Source organism: Lycorma delicatula, chromosome 7, assembly GCF_047948215.1.
Source record: "Lycorma delicatula isolate Av1 chromosome 7, ASM4794821v1, whole genome shotgun sequence".
Classification (NCBI taxonomy): domain Eukaryota; kingdom Metazoa; phylum Arthropoda; class Insecta; order Hemiptera; family Fulgoridae; genus Lycorma; species Lycorma delicatula.
The window spans coordinates 58,484,809-58,499,205 of record NC_134461.1 but is presented as its reverse complement, the minus strand read 5'-3'; the positions used below and the strand labels follow the sequence as shown (position 1 = coordinate 58,499,205).

At 25.0% G+C, this 14,397-nt stretch overlaps 1 protein-coding gene and 1 long non-coding RNA gene across 2 annotated transcripts in view; one reads left to right on the top strand and one right to left on the bottom strand.

Annotated features, from left to right (window-relative positions):
* The window catches only part of LOC142328078 (uncharacterized), a 193,506-nt gene that overhangs the window by 144,404 nt on the left and 34,705 nt on the right, over positions 1-14,397 (bottom strand). The gene's annotated exons all lie outside the window — the stretch shown is intronic.
* The window catches only part of LOC142328077 (paired mesoderm homeobox protein 2-like), a 60,897-nt gene continuing 53,631 nt past the window's right edge, over positions 7,132-14,397 (top strand). The window contains exon 1 of the mRNA XM_075371559.1: positions 7,132-7,499. Within this exon, the coding sequence (XP_075227674.1) occupies positions 7,328-7,499 (172 nt within the window). The 5' untranslated portion in view covers positions 7,132-7,327. The remainder of the gene's footprint in view (positions 7,500-14,397) is intronic.

The following is a 14,397-nucleotide window of genomic DNA, read 5'->3' as shown; positions in this document are numbered from 1 at the left end:
CAAATATGAATTCATCTGCAAAATATAAATTTTCTAAAATTAATATAAAAGATTTACTGTAATATATAAGGTGGTAACGCATATTTAAAAAAATTATTTAGAACTGTTAAATCTAAGTGGAACCGAAACAAAAGCCCATTTATCATTAAAATTGTGAGAATTTTAATTCGAAATTCAAGAAAAATAAAAAATATAGATTGATAAAAAGAAAGATTTTAATAAAAATACATCTTGAATCAGGATATTAAAATCTGTGGAAATTAGAAAATCGAATTATATAAATCTTAAAAAATATTTGCAGTTCCAAATAAACAATTTATTTGTTAATAATCAGTTTTAAAAAAATAAGCTCAACAAAAGAGTTTACATTCATATGTGGTAAGGTAAAACACTGTCTTTTGTTTTACAACCATAGATTGATCTTCTTAGAAAAATATTAGGATTTTATTGGAAAGTTCAAAAAAGGTTTATGAGATCTAACACCACAAAATCAACATATTACTGAGATAATACCACAATATTTTACAAATGAAAAAAATAATAAGTGAAATTAACAAATATTTTTAATTTTTTTTAATTTTCACTTCTTTGGTCTTAAGGATAAATAAATCAGTTCATTTTTTAACGATAATAATTAATCTAATACAACTGATAAATAATATATTTCAAAGAATATTTCTATCACTCAAATGTATATTAAAATAAAATGATTCGAGACTGTTATATGTTGAAGACTACTGACTTATTATGAACACTTTTATAGCTATTACAAATTAAAATTTGATTAATTAACAATAAAATCTGTTAATATATTCATTTATTAAGATTCTATTCTGATAACGAGAAGATAAAGATTATGATAAAAATAAAGGAAGGTACAAAGGTTGACATTAAATTAGACGGTACTGTTGTAGAGAAGGTTGACAGTTTTTGTTATTTGGGAAGCACCGCCACTAGCAACAATAAATGTGCACAGAAGTAAAAAGAAGAATAGCGCTGGCAAAACGAGCTTTCCAGGATAAAAAGAATATACTAACTGATAATCATATGAGTATGCGAATAAGGAAACAGTTCGATGAAACTTATGTCTGGAGTGTTCTAACTTATAGGTGTGAAACATTGACGCTTGGGAAAGCAGAAAGAAGAAGACTGGAAGCAATGGAAATGTGGATTTGGAGGAGAATAACAAGAAAAAGCTGGGTGGATAGGAAAAGAAATGTACAAGTGTTAGCAGAAGTGAGCGTCGTCCTTGCTAAATGTTATACGAAGAAGAAGAGCGAAATTGACAGGATATGTAATACGACATGGCCTTAACGAATATATTTGAGGGCAAAGTTTTAGCTAAAAAACCTAGAGGTAGACTGAGAGCAACCATCATCAATAATGTAAAGAAGAATGTGTAGAAGATGGGCCTTGATTCATATAATGACTTGAAGTGAGAGGCGGGGATTAGAGTGACGTGGCTAAATCAACAGGCGCCTTTAGTGAATTATGATGATGAGGATTCTATTAAAATATTTTGATTTAATCACTGCAGGTTCGTGCCAGCCATATATTTATGAGTCGACACATATTTATGAGGTAATTTTACCACATCTTGCTTTATAAAACTTTAGAAAAGCATATATTACTTTAAAATGGACTCTGGTAGAATTAAATAAAAATAATAATACGTTAAGTATTTATAACTTAAATAAATTTATATTGAAATAAATTATTTTATTCTAAAAGATTAGACATAACAGTTTATTTTTTATAACTTGTTTTATTCACAATAAAATCTATTTGAAAATATAATTCGTGATAAAAGGCTACAGCAAAAAGTATTAAAAAGGAACATTGCCGATTAGATCATTAGAATGATATTTAATTAATGTAATTAAGAAAAAATAGCATATTTTAGGTTTTATTGTTTTTTCCTTACATCAAAAACGATTTAAAAATCAAAAGAGTTAATATTAATATGAAATTTCATTGAATGCAATAAAATAGTTTATTTTGAATAACATTGCTCCAACTTACATTCAATTTTGAATTAATTCGACTTGATATTTATTTAACCAATCAAATTTTAATACCTTTGGTTCTGCATTTCATTCCACTTGTCCTTGAATACATATACGACATGTATATGTATTCTCGTAATCCAGATTAGTTTATTAGCTTTACATTAAAATGTACCGACGTGAATAAAAACGTTTACATTCAAGTAATGTAAATGTGTGCCTCATTTAAATAAACTGAAATAGATAATTCGATTGTCTTCGGTTTTCTGGGTAGAACTACATTACTACATTTTCTGTTCAGATGGAATTACCAAGCTATAAATTTTATCTAGTAATAAGCAGAGTAACAAGGCTCATTGAACTAGTTTAAGGAAATAGTATCGATTTTATTATTGCACAATAATGTCACCATGACATTTTCCCCCGGAACAAGTAATGTAACTTATTATACCTTCGATTTTTACTCTTGCTCTTCAAAATTAGAGTAAATAAATATAAAATTAAATCATTATTTTAATATACAAACTTTTGGAATTCATTATAAAAGACAATTTTAAAAAATATTTTTGTTATTTAAGAATTTATTTTTTTAATCTACCGAAGATCACAAAAGATCACAAAAAATCACAAAGTGGCATAGAAGCTCGATAAAATCTGCCATGAAATACAGAAAGTAATTAAATTTATCCAATCAACATTTTCCGATCTCCGTAGCAGAGTGGTAGCGTCTCGGCTTTTCATCCGGAGGTGCCAGGTTCGATTTCCGGTCAGACATGGCATTTTTCATACGCTATAAAATTCCAGTTTCCATTCCTACGCACAAGCTTCAACCTGATGAGATGATATCATCAAGTAAAAAAAAAAAAGAAGAATTTAATCAAATGTTCAACTGCAGAATTGGATAACAGATTCTAGTTATCGGTGATCGAGGCGTGATACATACATCCTCAGTTTTGTATTTTCTTCCTTTAATCTACAAATTCTATAAAAATCAAATTTACTTTTTAAATTAGTTTTAGAACAAAAAATGACATAGCATAGGTTGAATATTATAACCAAATGTCTTTCTGTAAAAATTAAAATTTTTATTTGTTAAAATGAAATTGACTTAATAAAATTTGTAGAAAAATAAAGGTAATTATAAAATTAATTCTAACGATTTAAATTTTAGGCAGCTTGACCTCTTAAAGAAGTAGATAATAAATTTCATACAATCATGGTGAAAAATATAACCTTTAGTTACATTACTTCCCCCCTTTTTCCAAAAAAAAAAACATTTTATAAAATTAAATTAAACCAATATACCTACATTTTATATGAAAGAATACAAAGAAAAATAATTTACCTAATAAAAAATTTGGCAATAATCTAATTTGAAAGAATATAAATACTAAATATTTAACTTTAACATCAACAAGTTTTAACAATTATTAATTAAAAAATCTTACATGAAATATTACGATAGAGTAAAGGTCCCTTTATTACTTGTATTACTAGATCAGTATTATTCGTATCTTCGTAAGTTGATGATTAATAAAAGTTTTAGATTTCTGGTGTGTCGTATAAATAAAAGTTAAAAATAATTAAACTATTCCGTTTAGTGAACTCCTGTATACTGTTCACAAATGTTAATTTTGACCTTACGGTGTAAAATATTAATTTTTTATCATTGTATTATTTGGTGAATAATCAAAAATGAAAACGAAACAATCATACATGAAAAAGAAAGATAACATGAAGAAATATATCTAAAAACAACGACGAAGATGAATATGAAGGAGAAGAAAATGTTAAGAATAAGGGAAGAATAAAAAAAAATAAGAGAGGATGATGAATATAAAAAGAGAAAATTTGAAAACTAGAGAACGTGTAGACAAATTAAGATCAGAAGAATTATATCAAAACAGAAACCGATTAAATAATTGGCAACAAAAAACAAATAAACGAAATGATGATCAACTCCGACTTAGGGAGAATATTGTCCGACAATGTCAAAGGTGAAAATGAACTAAAAGATAAGAATTTTTTTCTATTTATTAAAGATGAAACATGTGTAGCTCAGTGTATATGTTATTCTTGTGAGGGTCTACTTTTCAGTCACCTGTAGTTAACTTTAATGTAGATAAAATTAAACAGAAATTCCAGAATAGTTAAATTAGAAAATCCAAAAATAATACGATTCTAACTTATAATTTTCAATTAATATTTAAATAATCAGATATTTCACCAAATTTATTACATATACATAAGTAATAATGTCTATTAAATTACATACACACATTTTTAAAAATACATAAAATTTTATTTCACTAATAACTTCTGATTTCTTATTATTATTGAATCATTATTTACTGCAATTTTTTTTTTTTACATTCACGGGTTAATAATTATTAAATCAATATATTTAGATTTAAAAAAAAAAATTAATTTTAAAAAAGTTAAAAAAAAAAGGTAATGAAGTCTGATTCGAACCGATGCACCTCCCTGGTAAGATCCAGATATTTCATTAATTAAGATTTCATTTGGCTATAACTCTGAAACCAATGAAAATAAGTACCACTTATTATACACCGTTGAAAAGTTCTCAATAAGAGCTTATTATTTAAGTTAAGAAAAGTCCAAAATCAAATTTTTTTGGATTTTGGGCTTTTTGGACACTTTTGGTTCAATCGATTGCAATCAAAAGTGGAGGAACACAACTAGACGTTATAAGAGTCCTAAATTCAAAATTTAAACATTCTACGGCTAATCGTTTTTGAGTTATACGAGATACATACGTACAAACATACATACACACATACGTACAAACTTCACGCCAAAACTAGTCATAATGGATTCAGGGGTGGTCAAAATGGATATTTCGTTGAAATCTGAAAACCGAAATTTTTTGCGATCACAATACTTCCTTTACTTCGTACAAGGAAGTAAAAATTAAAGAATTCTTATCAATCATCAATGGTTATTTTACGCTATGATTAAACTGTTTTTTCTTTCACCATTAAAATGTCGTAGTTTGTAAATAGTTCAATTAAAAAAAATAAATTGAATAAGATAACTTATAAAATTTTTCCCTATAAGAGAACAAATTTGACTATTATTTTATTTATTGTGAAATTAAAATGCAAAGCATTCTAAAATTTATATATTATATAAATTATAATTTATTTTTTATTATAATTTAATATAATATATATATATATATATATATATATATATATATATATATATACAATCATGCAATTTTCAATTATATTTATATATATAATAAATAGTGTACTATGCTACCTTAGTACTACTTAGCTCTGCTACGCTATTCCTAAATGTGTACAAAATTCAATTTGTTTTTTGTTCACTTTGTCAGAATGTTAATTTTAATATAGATAATAGTACTTATTGGTAGTTTTATTGTTTTATTTTTTCTTCTGATAATTTTTATTTTAAATAAATAAAAACGTTTCGATTTTTCCGTTTCTACTTTACAGTATTCTTTCATTTCTTTGCTCATTTTCTGTCTTCTTTCTTTTAACCAATGGTCTTTATTTAGGAAACTTTTCATTTTCTTTCGCCATCTCTTTAAAACACTTTATTAATTTTCTTACTTGATTTTTATCTTCAAAGTTTTCAATAGCGATTTATATCTTTTCTAACTTTCCTTAATTGGATTTCGGTTTTCTTGTTCAATTGTCTTTAAAAAAATATCCTTGAAGGTAATCATTTGGAATACATTTAAATTAAACATAAATAAAAAATGATTCTTTTCTTTCCAATTTCATCTGAAATTTTTTGGAAACTTTTGACAAATTTCGTTTGATCACTTATTAAATTTCCAGATTTTTTATTTTAATATTTTTCACAAAATTTTTCTTTCTTTTGTTTTAAAAGTTTATTTCAGTTCTTCTTATGAAATTTTGATATTCTGATCAGTAAAAAATTTCTTGTAAAATTAATTGTAGTTTCTTAACTACACATATTTAAACAATTTTTTAGGGCCGTAGATTTATAGGAAATACCATTTTATTTTATTTTATTTTCAAGGCTGATCTTTATTATATTAAATCTTCCCACGGGATCAGTTAGGTTTTTTGAGTTATTGCCGTTTTCGTGTTTTTAGGATTTTTCTTACTATGTTGTAATAAAGTGAGAACAAATATTCGCTCATATATCGTCTCAGAGATGAGGAAAATTTTTGCGTGCGGTCTCATTACATATGATTTTATTCTTCGAGGATTTTAAGCCGATGCCCGTCCTAGTAGATCAATTAGATCTCGAGTTATTATACAATTTTCGTGTTATCGGCATTTTGTAATATTATAACATGGGAGAATTTCATTCAAATATTTCAATTTAACTAATTTTTCAGGATTTTATCTCCTTATTAATTTATTTATGTTTTTTTAAATTTATATTTTTATATTTTTTTTTAGAATAATTCTTCTGAACCGGCTGATAATTAATATTTAACAATCGAAATGTACGTCTATATATTTTTTTTTTAATTAACTCACTTTTTAACTTTTAACTCACTTTTTTTTTTTAACTCACTAAAAAATTTATTTTGATTGAATTATATATAAATATTATTAAATTATATATAAAAAATATAAAAATTCTTATTAGTAGTGTTATATGCCCTAATATAAAGAAAGGTTAATATAATATAACAGATTACAAATGTATAGAAGTACAGTATTTGTTTGCATATTATAATATTAAAGAAATATAAATAATTAAGTTGAAAATTTTAATATAATTAGAAATGTTGGCAGTTGTTAACAAGGACCACGTGGTTTCAAATATTAAAAGAGAAAACAGAAACATAATGAGACAGAAGACAGGAGACAGAAAGTGATTCTGGGTAGTATAAAAATTTTGTCTTCACCGACTGCATTTAATTTAAAGCACATCACGAGGTCGTATGTAACTTTGCATTAGTATAAGACATCCATCTACACCGATTTAAGGAGTCTTCTTTTAAAATATATACATGTTGTCGAGATGTTAAAAGAGAGTGGAAAAATAAACTTGGATAACAAACAGAAAAAAATAAAAAAAGTGGGGATGAGAAGAAATTGTGGGAGGAGCTTCTTGAAATGGTCCCAAAGCGTAGACGGGCGCCAAGAAAATAATAGTGATTCCCCCTTCCAGTACTTCGTCGGGATAGGTCCTCGGCCATAACTGATGAGAAAGAACTCTGCAGTAAGTTATCGCTGAAATAAACACACATTGATTTCGCTCTTTCAAACACGTGACAGTAACCGTTTAACTCAACCGACACGGTTTTTTTTTATTATACAGTTTATTTATGTGTGATACGTACAAAAATGTTGCTAGGGGAATGTGAACCGATTACCTACACTGGACCTGATGCAAATTGTTATGGAAATAGCAGTACGATATACACCGGTACAAATAGCGGTGGAACAAATGCAAGAAGATTTTCAGTGACATCTTTATTACAATTGGATAGCAATACAACTTCAAACCATAGTGACGGTAAGTTTGTAATAAGATTTTATCTATTCTCGTAACATTTGATTTAATTTTTATATTTATGGTTTAGAACATTTTAAACTACCCCAAAACTTATCAATCGTTAATTAAAACATACATGATTCACCAAATATAATGGTTATTAAAAATCATATGAAACTTAAAAGTACGTAAAATTGTATAATTATAATACAGACCAATGCTAGCCTTAAATAAATAGAATCGAATCGTTTAGTAGTAGGATTTATACATGAATAATTTTATTTAAATAAAAAATACGCTTATTTGTAATTACGGAATTCATTTGAAAAAACAAATAATTTTTTTTTTTTTAATATCATACAATTTTTAACTAAAGTTAATTTTATTTATAAAATTAACATTTACTTTTATAAATAATTTCTGGAAAAATATTATTTTATGATGCATTATCTTCGTTTTTATTTGTAAACCATTTGTATAATTTCAGAGGTAAAGTAATTAATATATTAGTTACATTAAATCCATTAATCTGAAGTTTTGTTCCTTCATGATAAATTTCTCTTGCTTTTTGAAATAGTTTAAAAAAAAGGTTATGTACAGTATTTAAATCTGATTACAGAAACGATTTTATTTATTTAAAATCACAAACGGACATCAGCGAATAGGACAAGCAGTTATTACATTTTTATGCGAGCGAGTAACTTACAAAAATATTTTTTAAAAACGCGTTATTGTTTTCATTGAATTTATCAAACCACTAGGATACATTTAAATTTAATTTCTTTATCTTTATACAAATTAATGCCTTAAAATATTTAATTTACATGTTTAGAATATATTTATCGATATGATTAAAAATAATGTAATTAATAAAAAAAATAAAATAGAGTAAAACCTATAATAAAAAGTTTAAAAATAAAAAAATGAGATCTCCAAAATCTTATAATTTGTGATGTTTAAATATAACAAGATTTGAAAAGTAATAAAATATATTGGTTAAAAAATCTGTATATATTTACATTAATCTCTATTAATATTTCTTTTTATTATCAGAAAATAATGATTAAAACTTGATAAGACAGGGGAAGGAACATTATTTGAAATTTCAAAATATTTCCTTTTAAATTTATATACATGTTATTTTTACTTGACAAATGTTCAAGTAAAAGTCCTTTCAGGACATGTTCTACTGGTTAAAATAAACAAAAAAATCCTATAAACAAAGGTTCGGAAATTTTTCGTTAACGAATGTCGGCTGGCGAATGATTTCGCCCTTGATTTCTGCGCCTTCGGTAAAATTAAGTCACACTGTTAATTCTTTCAGAAAGAATTAAGGACAAATTTAATGGTTTTATATGAAATATACCTGAAAAATTAAAAAAAAAAAAATAGATCCCAGAGCAGTATTTTTTTTTTTTTTTTTTTATTTTTCGAGAAATTTGGGATAAAATACAAAAAAATTGGGGTCAAAAAACGCACTATTATGTATGGCGTTAAATGAACAATTAAAACAAAAGCTTTAAATAATACTTATAGAGAATTTGGTTCTGAGTAAAATGAAATGAACAAATTCCGCAGAAACTGAATACAAACGTAACACTTCTGAAGTTTGTTGAAAGCAAAACATACCAAAAAAAATATGACAGATTTAAATTAGGTACTAAATCAAACAAAAATTTCAATATTACAAAACCAAAATAATTAAATTTAATAGAAAAGTAAACATTATTGTTATAAATAGTTACAATAAAATTAAAATATCATTTGAGTTTCATCGTTTTCATCGTTATATTTTCTCATACGCGTATACACAATAATATTTCTTTCCTCAACAAGTAAATTAAAAACGTTTAAGAAGGTTGTATTATCTAATGTTAATAATGTAAATGTTATTTGTTTCTTTTTTGAAGGAAAGTACATCCCCAGTGAATTAACGCAAAAAATTTACGTTTTCGTAAAAAGGGGCGACGCATTGCTAAATATTTCAAAAGTAGAAACAGCCGGCCTTGTTAACGTTTTCAGTTGTGTGTATTACTATGACTAATTACATTTATTCATTCGTTTGTTAAAAAAGACTATGTCGTTCGTAATCGATTTCTTAAAATAGACCGAAATAAATGTAATGGAAACGTATTGAAATAAATAATGCCATTGAAGAAAAATTCTTTTCGTTTTGTAATGTATGAAATATATCTTACGTAAAAAATTATGATCAATAGAATACCTTGTTAAATAGACTAGCTAATATCTCAAGAAAGTTCTATTTAAATTTGATAAATTAAATAAAATAAAATTCAGCTATTTTTTGCTTAAATTTACTTTGGAGAACAATGCAAATATTTTTTTACACGTCTGTATATTTAGTCACGTCTGTAAAACTCAAATCATACATGAAATGATTTAAGCATTACTCCTTGCTTCTTGTTTTAAGTTATCTGGATTAATTTACATTTCAAACCATCCTGGAATTTTAATAGATATTAAAGAACTATTTAAATTGGATTGCGATTCTTAAGTTTTAAACGAACGTACGGAAATTTGAAATTGTGTATTAAAGAATTTTTTTTCTAAAATGATTCATTGTCAGAAATTTATATATCTTTCTACATTTATGGCAAAGATAAATGATTATCTTTTTTATACTAAAATTTTGTAAAAGGTACTTTCATCTACATTTACTTTTTACTTACATTCATAGTAATTAAGACAGAGACGAGTTTCTTATTTTACTCTTTTTTAAGAGAATAAGAAAGTAAATAAAGTGTTAGGAAAAAAATCGTTACTTCATAAAGAATAAGGGTAAATTTTAGGCTATAATCTAATTCGAGGAAAGATCAGCAACGTTGTTGATTTTTTTTTTAAATATAGACATGCTCTGTTTTCAAGTTGGAGCCAAGTCAATCATTTTCTCTTATTTTTCTTTCAAAAATAAAACAATGGAGTAATGTAGTGAAGCGAATGTAACCTATCTAATTATATTTATTATTTTGAATCTAATTAATTTTATATAAAGAATTTTTTTTTTAAATATTAATCGTTGAATATTTTTTTGAGAAATCCCTGTTAAATATTATTTCAAAAATGTTATTATTTTAAATAAATTTAACTTATGTATTTTTGGAGGAAAAATATATAAAAATTAAAAAACATTTACTGGAAACATTGTAAAATTATTTAATTAACCAAATTCTTGTAAAAATAAATCAAAAGTAAACAAATTTTAAGCGAAAATATGTTGTATTTTTAATAACAGTTACAGAATACAGTAAAGTACATCAAAATTAAATACTAATAAATTTATTTCATCTATTTTACGAAAATAAAAATATAATAATTTCATGGACTAATTAATTATTTCAAATAAATCAACTATTCAAACTATTGCTTAGAAACCTAAATAATATACATATTTTCAACTTCGCGAATTGCAGTTAAAATTTCATTCTCCGAACATTTTTTCGACTTATGATTTTTTTCTGTGAATAAATCACTTTTTAAAAATTTATCTATTATGCCAAAACTATCATTAACGTTTTTAAATGTGCCGCTATAAAAAGAAATCTAAAGAATTATTATTATTTTTATTATTATTATTACTGCATTATTTTAACTTTGTGGCTAAAATAGAACGAATTAATTTACTGACGATTAAATAATAGAAGTGATTTGGAGAAAAGTTTTACAGACTACAGAAAAATTAAATTAATAAATATAAATATTACGTCATACATCAATCTGTTTTAAGATTGAACAAATTAATAAAGATATTTAATATTTATTGGTTAAGGTTAAAATACCAATTAAGAAACAGATTATTAAAAATTATTTGTCACAACCTACGAACAAAAGGTCATGAGATTTTAAAATTAACCATATTCTAGAATAAAACTTTGATTCTTGTCATATATTAGCTGAACTTTATAAATATTTTTCATAATATTAAATTGTCAATGAATTTTAAACATACGATTCCTTTAATAAAATGTACTATTAATTAAATAAAAGATAAATGGTTATTTTATACATCAATTTCATCAAATCGATTTTTTTCATTTAATGCTTTAAAAGAAATAACGAGAGGTAAAATGACAAGAGGGCTGGTGCTCTTTACTGAAGAGCCACAAGCGATGTCTTCATCAAGAAGCGGTCGGTCTCTTGTAAACGATCCCCTTGTGGTCTACATAACACCGACCTCTTTGACACACCCCAGTTATACACACCCACTCGTTAAATTTAATGGACAACAGGTCAATTTTATTTGAACAAAAAAAAATATAAAAAAAACAGCCGTCAAAGAATCTGCTACTGGAAATCTTGTCATAACATTACATTATGTGTAAAATTTTATTATTTATTAATATTAAATTTATAATATCAGCAGTTAGTGATGTATTATAAAAAAAAAATATTTTTAACTGACTGTAAAATCAAAGTAAAAACTTACGAAGCAGTTTATTGGACCAGTTGTTATTTATTTTACATAACTTCAAACCAAATCCACCGACTTGATAAATCTGAATTTTATTGTTTTGTTTATTTATTTATTTTTTCTGTATGTCTACTTACAATAGTTACAAATTTATAGTTGTAGAAAAGTCTACTATTTCCATTCATAAAACATCCATATGAATAGATATTACAAACATATATATAATAAGCTAAAAAGAAACCATGCAATTCAAAAACTTACTTTATTATTTGTAAAAACTTTTACACACTTGCAAAATAAAGAAAATATATATATATATATACATATGGTTTAGTTAAAAAAGCTGATCAAAAACGAGAAAACTGGAAATGGCTTATCGATTAAAAAAAAATATTTACAAGAAGAACGTCTCAATAAAAGCTAAAATAAGGCATTATAATACGGTAATCAAGACCTGTACGCCTACCTTCGGTTTGAGATAAGGTGAAATAAATAGAATAGAAAAGAAATAAAGGAAAGTTTAGAAAAAAAAGGCTAGGAATAATAAAGACTGGTAAAAACGAATACAAATTTCAAAGAAATAAAGTGAAATTTTAAGCATTATTACTTCTGAATAAACACAAACTAAGAATATGGCAGATTCCATCAGAAAAAGAAAATCCAGATTCTTCGGCCACTTTATAAAATGAATGATAACGGGTTTACAAAACAAATCTATTACCATATTTTCAACAAAAAGAATGGAAATCAATGGATCACGGAGATTCAAAAGACTTAAAATAAATAATAATATCTGAAGAAATAGGACAATGATAATATCTGAAAACATTCAGTAAACTGGTTACTACATTTCAAGGAATTTCAAGAGAAGGAAAAAGAAATTCAACAGTGTCTGGTAAGAAGAGATAAGGAAAAAAGTACAAAAAACTTTATTTCATTACTAACTTCTGATATTTTTTTATTGTTATTACTGAATTATTATTTATTGTAAAAATCTTTTTACAATCAGAGGTTAATAATTAATAATTATTATTATAATTAATATATAATTTATTAATATATATAAATCAATATATTTAATTGAAAAAGAAAGTTAAAAAAAAGGAGATGAAGTCGGATTCGAACCGATGTGCCTTCCCCTTGTAAGATCCAAATATTTCATTAATTAAAATTTTGTTTGTCTATAACTCTGAAACCAATGAAAATAGGTACCAATAAGTGGTACCTATTTTCATCCGATATATAATAATACCTTTTCAACGATATATAATACGTCGTTGAAAAGCACTCAAAATCCAAATCTTTTGGATTTTGGGCTTTTTTTGACACTTTTGGTCTATTCGAATGCAATCAAAAGGGGAGGTGCACAACTAGATGTTATAACAGACCTAAATCCAAAATTTCAATATCCTACGGCTAATCGTTTTTGAGTTATGCTAGATACATACGTACGTTCAAACGTCACGCCGATACTAGTCAAAAATGGATTCAGGAATGGTCAAAATGAATATTTCTGTTGAAATCTGAAAACCGAAATTTTTTCCCGATCACAATACTTCGTTTATTTCGTACTAGGAAATAAAAAAGATTCTTCATAAAATTAGATTAATAAAAAAAAATATAAATAAATAAATCTTTTTAAATAAATGATTATTTTGCGTTTAAAATAATTTTATTCGGATAGAATTACGTATATGGGTGAAAAACAGATATTTAATATATTGCTTATCACTTTTAAAATTTTAATTTTAATTCGCAACTAATGATAAAAATTTATTGAATAAATAATTTTTATTTTAGTTATTAATTTTTTGTTTCCTTTTCTCGGGTTTTATTGAAAAATTTCTACACATTTTTTACATTCACAACACTAAAAAACGAGTGATATTAAAAAATATAAAATAGGAAATTGAATCTCAGCACCCAGTATTTTTAACATCACAATGTATTCAATGAGTTGAATGAAATCGGTGTAGGCGTTTAGATATTACAACTTTTCCATTCATAACTGAAAGGAAACTCCGCATTTTTTTTCTTTGTACATAAAAATAAATTATTCCTTTAAATTTATTATATATAAGTTATGATCGTGAATTTCTCATTTATTTTATTAAAGATATCAATAAATTAAAAAGTATATGAGTAAAATATCCGTTATATATTTGAACTTAAGTTGATTTAAAACTCAGAAACTGTTGGCCCGATCTAACCGATTCGTTTCATTTTATTTATTTATATTTATATTTACCAATTATATAGGAAAAATATACTCTTTGATTTATTCTTATAACACTTTAATTAGCGGAATGGGAGGCCTTAAATTTGTATTTTACAGTCATTTATCGTATAATTGACTAAATTAACTTCTGTTAGAACTATTACACATAGTTCTTAAGAAAATAAGCGTAATTAGTTTTCATTTATCAGCATTTGCTTAACTATTTTTAAAGTATAGGATATTTAAATTAATTTTTTTTTTTTACAATTTGC